A 15,435-nucleotide genomic window follows, 5' to 3' on the forward strand; every position below is an offset into this window, starting at 1 on the left:
ATGTGATATTCCTCCTCCTTGTGTATCTAAAGTGAGGAACAGCGATGACCAGATGTAACTTCTCCACTCTCGCTGGGGACACAGGAACATGAGTTTCCTTTGTTCTCTTACCCGGATGTTTCAGATAGCAAGCATGCAACAATGCCTTTTTCCATCCCCTTACTTTCAGTCTGTATGTGTCTCTAGGTCTGAAGTGGGTCTCTTGTAGACAGCAAATATATGGGTCTTGTTTTTGTATCCATTCAGCCAATCTGTGTCTTTTGGTGGGAGCATTTAGTCCATTTACATTTAAGGTAATTATCGATATGTGTGTTCCCATTCCCATTTTCTTAATTGTTTGGGGTTTGTTATTGTAGGTCTTTTCCTTCTTTTGTGTTTCTTGCCTAGAGAAGTTCCTTTAGCAGTTGTTGTAGAGCTGGTTTGGTGGTGCTGAACTCTCTCAGCTTTTGCTTGTCTGTAAAGGTTTTAATTTCTCCATCAAATCTGAATGAGATCCTTGCTGGGTAGAGTATTCTTGGTTGCAGGTTTTTCTCCTTCAACACTTTCAATATGTCCTGCCACTCCCTTCTGGCTTGCAGAGTTTCTGCTGAAAGATCAGCTGTTAACCTTATGGGGATTCCCTTGTGTGTTATTTGTTGTTTTTCCCTTGCTGCTTTTAATATGTTTTCTTTGTATTTAATTTTTGACAGTTTGATTAATATGTGTCTTGGCGTATTTCTCCTTGGATTTATCCTGTATGGGACTCTCTGTGCTTCCTGGACTTGATTAACTATTTCCTTTCCCATATTAGGGAAGTTTTCAACTATAATCTCTTCAAATATTTTCTCAGTCCCTTTCTTTTTCTCTTCTTCTTCTGGAACCCCTATAATTCGAATGTTGGTGCGTTTAATGTTGTCCCAGAGGTCTCTGAGACTGTCCTCGGTTCTTTTCATTCTTTTCTCTTTATTCTGCTCTGCAGTGGTTATTTCCACTATTTTATCTTCCAGGTCACTTATCCGTTCTTCTGCCTCAGTTATTCTGCTATTGATCCCATCTAGAGTACTTTTAATTTCATTTATTGTGTTGTTCATCGTTGCCTGTTTCATCTTTAGTTCTTCTAGGTCCTTGTTAACTGATTCTTGCATTTTGTCCATTCTATTGTCCATTCTATCTCCAAGATTTCGGATCAACCTTACTATCATTATTCTGAATTCTTTTTCCGGTAGACTGCCTATTTCCTCTTCATTTGTTAGGTCTGGTGGGTTTTTATCTTGCTCCTTCATCTGCTGTGTGTTTTTCTGTCTTTTCATTTTGCTTATCTTACTGTGTTTGTGGTCTCCTTTTTTGCAGGCTGAAGGTTCGTAGTTCCTGTTGTTTTTTGTGTCTGTCCCCAGTGGCTAAGGTTGGTTCAGTGGGTTGTGTCGGCTTCCTGGTGGAGGGTACTAGTGCCTGTGTTCTGGTGGATGAGGCTGGATCTTGTCTTTGTGGTGGGCAGGTCCACGTCTGGTGGTGTGTTTTGGGGTGTCTGTAGACTTATTATGATTTTGGGCAGCCTCTCTGCTAATGGGTGGGGTTGTGTTCCTATCTTGCTAGTTGTTTGGCATAGGATGTCCAGCACTGTAGCTTGCTGGTCGTTGAGTGAAGCTGGGTGCTGGCGTTGAGATGGAGATCTCTCGGAGATTTTTGCTGTTTGATATTATGTGCAGCTGGGAGGCCTCTTGTGGACCAGTGTCCTGAAGTTGGCTCTCCCACCTCAGAGGCACAGCACTGACTCCTGGCTGCAGCACCAAGAGCCTTTCATCCACAGGGCTCCTTAATTTGGGATGATTCGTTGACTATTCAGGTATTCCACAGATGCAGGGTATATCAAGTTGATTGTGGAGCTTTAATCCGCTGCTTCTGAGGCTGCTGGGAGAGATTTCCCTTTCTCTTCTTTGTTCTCACAGCTCCCAGGGGCTCAGCTTTGGATTTGGCCCCGCCTGTGCGTGTAGGTCGCCGGAGGGCGTCTGTTCTTTGCTCAGACAGGACGGGGTTAAAGGAGCCGCTGATTCGGAGGCTCTGGCTCACTCAGGCCGGGGGGTAGGGAGGGTCACGGAGTGTGGGGCGGGCCTGCAGCGGCAGAGGCCGGCGAGACGTTGCAGCCTGAGGCGCGCCGTGCGATCTCCCGGGCGAGTTGTCCCTGGATCCCGGGACCCTGGCAGTGGCGGGCTGCACAGGCTCCCCGGAAGCGGGGTGTGGCTAGTGACCTGTGTTCGCACACAGGCCTCCTGGTGGCGGCAGCAGCGGCCTTAGCGTCTCATGTCTGTCTCTGGGCTCCGCACTTTTAGCCGCGGCTCGCGCCCGTCCCTGGAGCTCTCTCAAGCAGCGTTCTTAATCCCCTCTCCTCGTGTACCAGGAAACAAAGAGGGACGTAAAAGTCTCTTGCCTCTTCGGCAGGTCCAGACTTTTCCCCGGACTCTCTCCCGGCTAGCCGCGGTGCACTAACGCCCTGCAGGCTGTGTTCACGCCGCCAACCTCAGTCCTCTCCCGGCGCTCCGACAAAAGCCGGAGCCTCAGCTCCCAGTCCCGCCCGCCCCGGCGGGCGAGCAGAAAAGCCTCTCGGCTGGTGAGTTCCGGTCGGCCCGATCCTCTGCGCTGGAATCTGTCCGCTTTGCCCTCCGCACCCCTGTTGCTGTGCTCTCCTCCGCGGCTCCCAAGCTCCCCCACTCCGCCTCCCGAAGTCTCCACCCGCGAAGGGGCTTCCTAGTGTGTGGACACTTTTCCTCCTTCACAGCTCTCTCCCGCTGGTGCAGGACCCGTCCCTATCCTTTTGTCTCTGTTTAGTTTTTTCTTTTGCCCTGACCAGGTACGTGGGGGGTTCCTTGCCTTTTGGGAGGTCTGAGGTCTTCTGCCAGCGTTCAGTAGGTGCTCCGTAGGAGTTGTTCCACGCGTAGATGTATTTCTGGTGTATCTGTGGGGAGGAAGGTGATCTCCGCGTCTTACTCTTCCGCCATCTTCGGTAGGTGTATTTTAAATCTTTCCAGCCTTTTGTAATTGTTCATAATGCTCTATTGAACATCCTTATAAAAAATATGTATTTTGCACACTTGTACAAGTTAATCCAGAGGGGAAATTCCTAGAAGTAGAATTCTGGGTTGAAGGGAATTTGTAGTTTAAATACCAAAAAATATTACCAATTCCCGTCCCAAGGATCCAATCAATTTGCATTTCCATCAATACAGTGTGAGAGTTCTTGTCCCTTCCCACTTTCCAGAAGGCGGTGTATGATCAAACTTTTAAAAATCTCTGCCATTATAATCATGAAAAAAAAAGGTATTGCATTGTTGATTTGAAGTGCATTTCCTTAATTATAGGTGAGTTTTGCTTGTTCTTTCTTTAAGTAGGTTGATACCTTCAGTCAAGTATGGTGAGGCCTGGGTAGCATTCTTTCCCTTTAAAGTGAGTTGATTTTATTATTTGAATCTCCAAGAATAACCTTATTTTTAGGGAATTCCCTGGCAATCCAGTGGTTAGAACTCTGCACTTCCACTGCAGGGGGCACAGGTTCGATCCCTGGTCAGGGAACTAAGATCCTGCAAGCCAAGTGGCCAAAAAAAAAAAAAAAAGAAAAGGACCTTATTTTTAAGCACTGAGAAGACATCTCATTGTGACCATTATTCATTTATTGAATAAACAGGGTTCGCAGCATTTCTAAAACCTTGAGATAGATAGATAGAGATAGGTTGAGATAGATAGATAGATAGATAGATAGAGATATTGCTGCTGGGGTGTTTGACAATGACATCATTCAAAGCAGATGGACTGGGGACTGACCAGCTCTCTCACCTTGCAATTAATTGATGCCACATGTTTTTTCATTGCAGCAATTCAGCTTTGTGTCCTTGCCCACTGATGTGCTGGAAATTGAGGTGAAGGACAAGTTTGCCAAGAGCCGCCCCATCATCAAGCGCTTCTTGGGAAAGCTGTCGATGCCCGTTCAGAGACTCCTGGAAAGACATGCCATAGGGTAAACCTTGACCAAGAGCTCAGTATCACTAGGCAACAGCCAGCAGGCCAGGCCCAAGGGAGGCAACAATACAGTCTCATAGAGACTTGAACTGAAAAGGTGGTGCTGTATTTCCTTGGCTTCTCCCATTAATTATGTTGTTGAGCTACAACATTTAATTAAACAGACCCTTCTCTTTCCCCTAGTTTGCGTACCACTGGTTACTTATGCAAGCGAGTAAAAATTCCTAAGACACTATAGTGAAAGAAGCCCTTAATGCAGCATTTTTTCTGTACAGATAGAAATTAAAATTTGTTTTACTACAAAGGATAACATTTCATTCATATGCCTGTCTTGTGTGTAGGATTTAATCATTTGTGACATTTCCATAACAAGATGAAATGCTGGGTTACTAGACCAGAGTGCCTTAGAAAACACTAGTATTTATAGAAAATGCTAGATAATATGTATGAAATTTTAAAAGCGTGAATCCTTATGGTGCAACCACAATTATGTTGCTTGCATCGTTCAGTTGTATATGAGAATATGTTTCTGTGTTTTGTATCTTCTACATTCGTGTCCATTCAGGTTCTCATTGAACTCTGTCCAGATAAAATCCTTGTACATAATATGTATTTCCGTAGGTAATGGCAACTATGTTTGAAAACACTAACTCTCTAGTCATAGATATGCCTCAGTGCAATTCTTAGAATGATATCAAAGGAATGAGGAAAATTATGCAGAATTTCCAAGGGTCTTAATTTAAAGCTCTTTGGATTTTCAGAAGGACTTTGGAATCACTCACAGTTATCATAAGGACATGTAATCAGAACCTGATAGCGTGTGTGCAGCCGTGTGCACATAGACACGTGTTAATTCTCAAGCCAAAGGGAGTTGACATTTGCAAAGCTACAGTCCTGTGTCACACAAGGTGTTTGCATTTTCCACTCAAACAAACAAACAAAAATATACCTAAAGAACATAAAGCTGTCTGTGGCACATAGAGACTAAATGATTCCAAACTGTTCATTTTTAAAATAGCAAACTGTAGGCCTTTTAAAATAAAGGCAGGGCTTCCCTGGTGGCGCAGTGGTTGAGAGTCCGCCTGCCGATGCAGGGGACGTGGGTTCGTGCCCCGGTCCGGGAAGATCCCACATGCCGCGGAGCGGCTGGGCCCGCGAGCCATGGCCGCTGAGCCTGCGCGTCCGGAGCCTGTGCTCCACAACGGGAGAGACCACAACAGTGAGAGGCCCGCGTACCGTAAAAATTAAAAAAAATAATAAAATAAAGGCAGCTCATGGGACTTCCCGGGCAGTCCAGTGGTTAGGACTCCACGCTTCCACTGTAGAGGGCGTGGGTTCCATCCCTGGTCGGGGAACTAAGACCCCCCCATGCCATGCTGTGCGGCCAAAAAAAAAAAATTTTAAAATAAAGCTCAGAAATCTCCCTCAATCCCTTGGCCTGTAACATCGCAGCCCGCAGCTCTCTGCCTGGCTGTCTGCCTCCCTCAAGTCCTCTACCCATGCCTGCCTCAGCCTCACATTGGAAATATCACCGCTGCCTTGAGCCCTTTATGTAGTGGTCCTGCCTCATGCCCCCAGCTGGATGTAAGCTATCTAAAGGCAGCGGTATGCACTACCTGCTGTGTATCACCGGAGGCACTTTTGACTTGGGAGAGGCTCAAAAAATATTTGTTGATAAAGTGAGTGGAAAGCAAAGGAAAGGAAAACGTGGAAAACAAATGCAAAGCGTGATCGATTTAATTTTTGTCTCACTGTCTGATGGTCTTTAGGCCTCCTCTGATTATGGCGAGGTTTGGGGTTCAGGATCTCTTATGGTCCTAGTAGACCTACCTCATAATATTGACCAAGGCCCATGTCAATATTGTAGCTCATTCTATTTTCCCTGCATATAATGCTTTATTCAGTGGGCTTCCTAGAAACTCCAGGCATGAAACCAGGGCTTCCCAAATAGAAATACGAAGTCAGTGGATCACTGGGATATATGTTGTTTCATAATGCTGGTGCTTTCTAGGAAGAAACATTAAAACACTACCAGCCAGTGACTTATCTTTTTATTTGAATGTCACAAATGAATAAATGAAGTGAATACAGAATTATCTAAGTAACAGCTGGTTTGGGAATATGTCTTTGTTATTATTGGATAGAGTGGATTTGTTCATTTCTGAATATCCCAAGGTAATCACTCTTCCTATTTAGGCGAAGGTAGGGGACCATGTGCTCTGCTGAAGCTGCATTGTTGATGAAACTATAATAGCAAAGTTTCAGGTTGATTTCTCCCTGGATAATTGTCTTCCTAGTAATTAAAAATTGCCTTGAGTCGGAAGAGGGAATGGTGCCAGAGTCCAGGGTGGAGTTTCAGAGTCTCTCTGTGGGACCCTGGAGTTGGTGTAATCAGAGGTCATGGGCCAGTGGACCCAGCCCACAAGTCTTGCTTTGCTCCGTTCCGCAGCAGGTCCCTTTCTGAACCGCTCCACAGGGTCCCTGGTAACCAGGACAGCATCCTTCCATAGATATTAGATATAGATGATAGATAGATATCGCAAGACACACATCTGCTACTGGCACTGTCCGTTATTAAGGGCATATTTGGAAAATATCACCCCGCACAGGCAAAGCAGCAAAGGATATCCATATCTTTTCTTTTTTTCTTTTTTTCTCTAGAACACAGGTTGGCAAACTTTCTATAAGGAGCCAGATAGTAAATGTTTCAGGCTGTATAAGCCATATGGTTTCTGTCCCAGATATTCAGCTCTGCCATTGTAGCATGAAGTCAGCCCAGACAAGAAGTAAACTTAATAATAAGCAAGGTTGCATTCTAATAAAACTTTTATTTATGGAAACTGAAATTTGAATTTCGTATCATTTTCACATGTCACAAAATACTACTCTTCCTTTGCTTTTTTTCCAACTATTTAAAAATGTAAAAAGCTCATGGCCTTATGGAAACAAGTGATGGGCCAGATTTGGCCCGTGGGCTGTAGTTTCCTGATCCCTGCTTAGGAGTATTCGATAAGGATTTTCTTGAAGGTTTTCATCGCTGTTGAGCAGATGTACTTTCCCATCGTTCCCTTAGGACCATCTCATAGGTACCCAAGCAGATCACCACCTCCTAATAGCAGGGCCTCCCTGGCCTCCCTGCTTCGCCCACTGACACAGAAAGCACACTGCGTGGTCTTTAGGAGGACAGGTATTGACCAGATCTGTGACGGTGTTTGTTTCCTTCTAGGGACAGGGTGGTCAGCTACACACTTGGCCGCAGGCTTCCAACAGATCATGTGAGTGGACAGCTGCAATTCCGATTTGAGATCACTTCCTCCATCCACCCAGGTATTTTCAGCATGTACTTTCATGTGTTGTCCTAGCCGAGTGTCATAGCATGGTTCCTTTCCCCAAAATACAATAACCATTGTTCTCTCCAGACATGTCCTAGGTTTTATGGTTCTCTATCCATCTTCTCCATGTGAGGCCTAGAAGCCAGTGATCTGTTCTGGAAACCAGGTTGCTGTCCCCCTTTTTATGTTTTTTATTTTTATTTTTTGGCCACATCACATGGCTCGTGGGATCTTAGTTCCCCGACCAGGGATCAAACCCGGGCCCCCTGCAGTGGAAGCACAGAGTCCTAACCAGGGAAGGGAAGTCTCTGTTGTCCCCTGGATTGAGAGGCTCCTCTTCATTCGGTGATCCAAAGGTAGAGGGTTAGGCACTCGAGTGGGAATTGACAAAGAGGCCAACGTGGGTATGGAGCCATGTCTAATTTATCATTTTACTCCCAGCATCCACATAGGACTTGCTCAACAGGTATTGAATCATTACGTACATGAGTGAGTGAATGAATGTGATACATGTCATAGTGTTGAACTGTGATTACCCAGTGGATTTTTACAATATCGCAGGAAAAATGGAAACTATAAGTTGGACAGAAAACTTGAGAATCATCCCGTGTTCAGTTCTTCAGGCCAAAACATATCTCCAAATAAGAATGATGAGATGCCTCTTAATTCCCCTCTTGCTTTTCTCCTACAAGCCCCCTCGTAAGTGTAGATCACACTGAGAATTGTCTGGTCCTCCTGGGCCACATTTATAGGTTGCCATTAAAGCTAATATAGCTTCTGAGAATTCAGGGTCTGAAGTTTATCACTGCCCGCTCATCAAACAAAAGTTGCACTTTTCTATGCCCAATATACAAAGCAGATTGTAAGAAAACACTTGACTGTTTCGTCCTTTCAAATCCAGCATTTTCTACATTGAGAATAAAACTGACTCTTCCTTCAGTAAGGACAGCTTTACAGTGCACCAGAGAGATTGCTTTTCTTCGATGAGCGAATAGCACTAGGGCTTGAAATGGGAATTCCTATCTGGCAGGGAGGCAATAGAGCAACTGGGGGAAGGTAGAGGTAAACCATGCTTGCTACTCCTTGAATGGGTGCTCGGTATGGAGACCTGGTTTATCTTCCACTGCAGTACCTCCATATGTTGGAAACCTTCCAGTCTGAGCCACTGAATGACTGTGGTTGCTCCCATCATTGGCCTTTCCTTCTCTCTGGTCACCTAAGAACCCCATTCTGCCACCCTGGGGGACCCAGCCATTGTAAACACTCTGAACCAATATAATTAGTCCTGCCTGGAGCCAGCAAGGAACTATAAACCGTGCCCCCCATCTCTGAGGTCTAACATGTAGCAAACATTTATGTGCCTAGAACTGGGGTAATGCTAGGCTTTGGGCATTTTAACCAAAACATGAAGTTCCTTGAAACAGAATTCTCAAATATATCATGACTGCAAGTAGTCCTTAACATAAGGAGAACTCATTCTTGGAGTATTTTTAGCAGAGCTTTGGCCAATGGGAAGCCCTCATCAACCCCTACATCCAATATCCTAAGGCAGAAACCCCTAGGATGGCTCAGTCCCCCGGAGCAGGCTAACACTACAGTGACATTTTCTTCTTGTCTGCAGATGATGAGGAGATTTCCCTGAGTACCGAACCTGAGTCTGCAGAAATTCAGGACAGCCCCATGAATAACCTGGTGGCAAGCAGCCGTGGGGAGCCCCCTTGCACTAATGCACCAGAGCCCCCGGGGACCTCAGGGCCAGAGCAGCTGAGCCAGGGCAGTGCGGTGGGCCCCTCAGGGAACGAGAGCCTGGAGCTTGCCAATCCGGTTGAGGCCGCCGCAGGTACCACGGAGGCAGGAGATGATGGCACGGTCTGTGTGAGGCCTGAGGCGGCTGGGGAGCTTCTGGCCCCCTGGCCAGAGGACACGGAGCCCGCCCTGAGCGCGGAAGAACTGGCCGAGCGGCTGGACCTGGGCGGGGAGGCGGCCCTACCCGGGCTGCTGGAGGACGGTCGAGCCCCGGGCAGCCCCGGGGAGCCAGTGGCCCAGGAGGCGGCGACAGAGAGCCGGGCTGGCGGGCAGGAGAAGGACAGGCTGCAGCTGCGGGCTTCGGTGAAGAGGAAAAGCAGGCCGTGCTCCCTGCCTGTGTCCGAGCTGGAGACGGTGATCGCGTCCGCCTGCGGGGAGCCCGAGACGCCTCGGACCCACTACATCCGCCTCCACACGCTGCTGCACAGCCTGCCCTCCGCGCAGGGCGGCAGCGCAGACGACGATGGCGCGGAGGAGGAGGCCACCCTCAAGGATGCCTCGGAGAAGGAGGCGCTCAGCGAGGTGGACACGGTCGCCGCCGAGCCGCCTCCCCCGGAAGAGGATGGAGAGGCCCCCGAGGGGGCCACTCCAGGCACAGCGCCCCCGGGCCACTCGGGCTTGGCCAACGGCTCTGTCCCAGGTGGCGACACGCTCCCCAGCACGGGGAGCGAGAGCGACTCCAGCCCGCGGCAGGGCGGGGACCACAGCTGCGAGGGCTGCGACGCATCCTGCTGCAGCCCCTCGTGCTACAGCACGTCGTGCTACAGCAGCTCGTGCTACAGCAGCTCCTGCTACAGCGCCTCCTGCTACAGCCCCTCCTGCTACAACGGCAGCAGGTTCGCCAGCCACACCCGCTTCTCCTCCGTGGACAGCGCCAAGATCTCCGAGAGCACCGTCTTCTCCTCCCAGGATGACGACGAGGAGGAGGAGAACAGCGCCTTCGAGTCGGTGCCCGACTCGGTGCAGAGCCCGGAGCTGGAGCCGGAGTCGGCGAAAGGCGCGGGGTGGCAAGACGAGTCGGCTGCCGCCACCGGGAGCGTGGCCAGAACCGTGGAAGGTCTGGAGTCCCCCGTGGCAGGGCCGAGCAGTCGGAGAGAAGGTTAGACCTCACACCCAATCAGAGAGAAAATAGGACCACCAGGGGGACGCAGGTCTCGCCAACATGGTTTCAAAACAAGAGGGAGAGGGTCAGTCCCAAATGAGGTTGCTGCAGCAGCTGTGCGTGCCTGTCCTGTACGTACATGTGTGCATGTGTATATGTGTATGTCAGTATTCCAGACTGTGGGTAGCTGACACCCTGCCACTGCCCAGATACACACCAAGAATTACAGCTAGTTGGATGTGAGCGTATACTTGTATGTGTGCTTCTCGGTTTTAACTAATCACTGGTTATAGGGTACATGTTACCCTCTAGTCTTGACAACAACCAGAGCATCGAGGTTAGTATCAAATGATATAAGCAGGAAATGATCATCAACATTAGGTGGATAATGTGTCAGCATCTGCTGATCCCCAAAACTTATTGAAGATTAGCAGTAAGTTAATATAACTGGAGGAACATTGAGATTACCTGTTTCAGAGTTTAGCTAACCTGTGTGCAAATGGATACGTATAGCCTACATGTATGTGTCATGATTTCTGTCTCCTCGATTCTGTTATTGTTGTTGGTTTTGTTTTGTGTTGTTTTGGGGGTCCGGGGGCTATTTTTTCTAATGGAAGGGAAGAATAACATGAATGTGTAAATCGCTTTGTCTCAAGTAAGATCCTAATCCAGTAGGTGCCCCCTTTAGTTTCAAAATGTATTCTGTGTCTTAACCAAAGACCTTCCTTCTTAGTCATGCCTGTGGAATCACATATAAATTTAATTTGCATTTCCTTATCCAGAAGTGGGAACCACCTTCCAATCAAGTGACAGTGACATCAAGGGAAATCGTTTAAAAGTCACATAATAATAGGAAATAATTCAGTTGTTTTAAAAGAGAAAGATACAGATTCTGCTATTTTGCTGTTCTCATTTGTTTAAATTAGCCTCCAAACAAAATGCGTTGGTCTTGTCTCTAGACAGCTAGCTAGCTCATCAAGGGCCAGAGTTATAGCATCTTTATGTTTGAATTCTCAGCACCTAAACAAATGCCTGGCACCTACAGATTTTTACAGGAACTAACGCGAGCTAAAAAGAAATAATTTTAAGTACTTAACAATGCCCAATTCTACATTTTAGAGAAAGAAGGGGTGAGGGAAAGTGGCACATAGGATAAGGAGAAGCCCAAGGAAATTGGTAATAAAGAGACACAGGGAGGAAAACCATAGTGACATACAATATGGAAAGGCACCCGTGAGTGTGAGAATGGCGTGGACAATTCCTTTCTTTAACAAGGTGGTTTTGAGTCCCTTCTTCGTTCTGAGCCAGATGCTTTGTGCTGGGCACAGGAAGATGGTTCAGCAGTAGATCTGTGTGGAAGAAACTCAATAATTACAATAGAATTACAAATAAGTATATTGCAAGGAGTTTGGGGGATACACCCCTACAGCGGCACAACTCGGAGCTGCCAGCGATGTTTAGACCAAAGTTCAGCAAATTTTTTCTGTAAAGGGCCAGATAGTAAAACTTTTAGGCTTTGTAGGTCAAGAGGCAAAATCAAAAAACTCTTCTCACCCAAGGGGTATTTTTAAAAACAGTTTTACCTTCAGAAGTGTAATAACCGTTCTTAGCCCAGAGCCATACAAAAACAAGGCTGGATTCGGAGTTTGTCAACCCGTTGTAGCCAATGGGTATACTTTGACCACCATGTTGGGAGACAGTCCACACATGGGTAATTGAAAATTGACTCAGTATACATTGATATAAAAGCATGTTTAACAACAACATAAAAAAGACACTGCCCGTGCCTTTGAGGGCCTAACAGTCCAGCAGGGGGAAGCCATCCCCTTAACTGAAAGGACAGGAAAGTGTTTCAGGGCCATAGTGGAAGTCTGTGTTTGTAAAGAAATTTCTCGCTTCCTGAATTTTTTGCAGATTGTAAACTCGGAAAAAGTTAAGAAGCACCTACATGCTTCACTGTGGTGGTTACCAAGGGCAACATGAGGATTCCTGGGAAGGACTGTTGATCTCATGAAAGCTGTGCATACCTTGGCATGTGACATTCTCCAGCCAGTTCTTCTCTCCCTTGATAGTGCGTCCCCGGGGCTAATGGGATCGGCATGGCAGATCTGTCCCCTACTGGCCACCATGTTTCCAAGAGCACCTGCTCAAAGAAAGCACATAGGCCTGATTATATGCATGTGTGCTCTCTTCTCCCGTAAGAGTCTCTGCTGCCCCCTCACCGTGACTTTGAAGATTGCAAATTCTTGCCCAAGGTTAGCCAAGGTAGATGTACTACTACATTGGTGTACTACAATGTAGATGTACTACATTGTACATGCCCACGCAGACGAGTCTGTAGCAGCTTGTGGAGGATGTCTTCTTTATCTACTTTTTGCTGCTTTTCCTTCCATAAAAACCTTTTTTTTCAATCTCAACATAAAATGGTTTTTTAAAACCTGCCGATCAAATGAAAAAAGTAACGTAATATGATTATGAGCTCAGCCCTGCCATCAGGCTCCCCTGGGTTTATATTCAGTCCCCCCCACTTCCCAGCCATGACACCTTAGCCAAGTTACCTAACTGCTCCAAGCCTCACGTGTAAAATGGGTGCAAATGTAGAACGTACCCTAAGGGGTTATCGGAAAGATTCAATGAGGTGATTCGTATGAAGCGCCCAGCCCCTCACTGAGTGAGGGTTCCTCCAGGTGGATGAGCAGCGAGACTCCCTTTTAAATTAGAATAAGTTTCCTTCTCAGAAGGTCTAGCGGGTCTGACGCTTGCTTTGTGTTTGAGGCGAAGGGGATGGTGTGGAGCCGCGGCCGCTGGCAGAACAGGATTGCTCGCTTCCTCTGTGCGCTCCATTCAGTCACATCATTGCGTTTGCTTGGGGTTCACAGGCAGGTGGGGTCAGCTCCATTAACTCCAGCAAGCAACAATATTATGTTTCCACTAGCTTGGAGGAGTAATTAACCTGATTGGTTGAATTAATTATGATGAGGTAAGTTTGTTGTGGTGGTTTTTGGTTAAGAAACTAAATTAAAAATGCAGCAGCTGGTGACATAACAACTGTACCATTGTTTTTTTAGTTTCTGACACTAAACATATATAAAGACAAACATGAGTGTGGTATCCACTAAATTCAGAGCCCAGCTTTGAAACAGGAGTCTGTTTGCAAGGAGCTATGTGCTGGCAGGAAGGGCACCTTCCTTGACTGCCCTTAGTCTCCAGGGACCCCAAGAATTTCAGTCACACACCAGAGTTTGCACAAGAAATAATGTTACATATTTAACATTTAAAAGGACCCTTTGTTCCGGAATACATCCCTGTTTTTGTTTTCCAGTTAGCTCTAGGAATTAAATGGCTAAATTAAATCCACCTAACTTCCTTCCTAGCTAATTTCTTTATGTTTTTAAATCCGTTCTGTGGATCTAGAGTGAGAAGAAATAAACATCCTTTCCATGTGTGGACATTCTGGGGAGTATTTTTGAAATTTGAGATCCCACGAAGATCTTAACCACTGTTTTTCACAGTTTCTCTCTTTTTGGACCAAGGAATAATGGAACACTTGGTATTTGCATGAGCCGTGGAGGGCAGAGGAAGGAAAAGGCCTGACCTTTGTCCTCTGGCCAACAGGGGCTACTGTGAGAAATCCAAGGCGGTGTTAGTGGGGGGTTACCAGTCTGAGAGCTGTCTCGTGGCCTGGGCCCTTCTAGCTCCCCAGAGATCAAGAGCAATTGTCTCTGATTATGTGACCCAAACAGCTGGTGCTGTAGGCCTTCCATGCACATGGCCAGAGGACATCATGAAATAGGAGCTGCATTGTACAACATTGATCGGTTCATCATAAGGCTGCCTGAGAGCACTGTTAGCTGTGTCTGTTATAACTGAGGGTGCGCATTCTGTGAATATGTTTATTTCTAAAATTTCTCCATGTCTGTCTTTCTTCTTCCGTCTATCCCACTTCTGTGTTTCGAGTTTTCCTGTCTCGGTCTTCCCGCCTCTTATCTACTTCCTTCGTCTCTTGTCTTCTTCCAGAACACCCTGGCTTATCAGATGCTTCCTCAGAATAATCTGGACCAATCACAAGATGCCATAGCTCCGTGGCTCTGTACCCCAGCCCCTAGCTTCCATACTACAAGAAGTTACCTTCCTGGCCCACTAGTTCCTTAACCCCATCTCAGAAAGGCACCAGCTAAGAGTTTCATTCCAAACACAAAATCTCTGAAAGATGGCCTCTGGGTAGCCCTCCAATGAAACCTATCCAAACAAGGAGCTGTCATTTTGCACAGACCCCTTGAACTTTTATGAGACCTTATAAATGCTGCCCTTCCCTCCAAAAGGCCTGTTTCTTTTCCTGGGCTAAACTCAGGCTCTGCTCATTTTCTTTTGTGTCCCTTTCTGATGCCACCTTCCCCTCAAGAAAATCCAGGTGGTTACAGCATCAGAGCCCAATCCTACCTACTGGTCTGTTGCGGTACAGATCACAGCCATGGAGTGTTTGGCTGGTTTTTTTCGAGTTTCTTAAAAAATATAGTTCCCTCTGTTCACTGGCTCATGAATGACTCTGTATGTAGCAAACTGACACAGAAAAAAATCAATTGCCTACTCTTTTTTTTTTGAATTTTATTTATTTTTTTATACAGCAGGTTCTCATTGGTTATCCATTTTATACATATTAGCGTATATATGTCAATCCCAATCTCCCCAATTGCCCGCTCTTTGGGGTTTTTTCTTGCAGTAGTTTGTTTTACAGTCGTGCTTTTTTGCTGACGTTGCCATGGCAATGAATGAATCTGAATGTCTCGACTATCTTGTCCGTAGGTGAATGTCCTATACTCCATAATTCCCAGCCAGTAAGCCAGCTTCCTTCCTTGAGGCCTGAACATCATCACTACCCAACAATCGATGAGCCTCTTCCACCAAGTAAGCTTTAGTTTTGAAAATCTATGTTCATAACTTCCCATCAAGTGTAAGCAGGTCGGTATGAACTTTGTATATAAACATCCAAACTCTTCCTCCACTCCATATCTCACACTGTGATCGAAAACCAATATGGCTCCTACCATAGAAATTGCTCGGTTGGTTGGTTTTTTCTCGTATGGTTTCAGGATGTGATCTTAATGAGAAAACCCAGTATTTTCAGCACCCTTCAACTTCTGAAATGGAGAGCATTTCTTTACAAGACTTGACTAGGCCTTGCAAACTGTTCATGACCCTTAGTTCGCA

At 46.5% G+C, this 15,435-nt stretch overlaps 1 protein-coding gene across 1 annotated transcript in view; it reads left to right on the forward strand.

Annotated features, from left to right (window-relative positions):
- HECW1 (HECT, C2 and WW domain containing E3 ubiquitin protein ligase 1) overlaps positions 1 to 15,435 on the forward strand; it is a 325,634-nt gene that overhangs the window by 198,379 nt on the left and 111,820 nt on the right. Inside the window, exons 7-10 of the mRNA XM_049714658.1 lie at positions 3,843 to 3,985; positions 7,214 to 7,314; positions 8,941 to 10,224; positions 15,031 to 15,132. Of these exons, the coding sequence (XP_049570615.1) occupies positions 3,843 to 3,985; positions 7,214 to 7,314; positions 8,941 to 10,224; positions 15,031 to 15,132 (1,630 nt within the window). The remainder of the gene's footprint in view (positions 1 to 3,842; positions 3,986 to 7,213; positions 7,315 to 8,940; positions 10,225 to 15,030; positions 15,133 to 15,435) is intronic.

This window comes from Orcinus orca, chromosome 9 (assembly GCF_937001465.1).
Source record: "Orcinus orca chromosome 9, mOrcOrc1.1, whole genome shotgun sequence".
Taxonomy (NCBI): Eukaryota; Metazoa; Chordata; class Mammalia; order Artiodactyla; family Delphinidae; genus Orcinus; species Orcinus orca.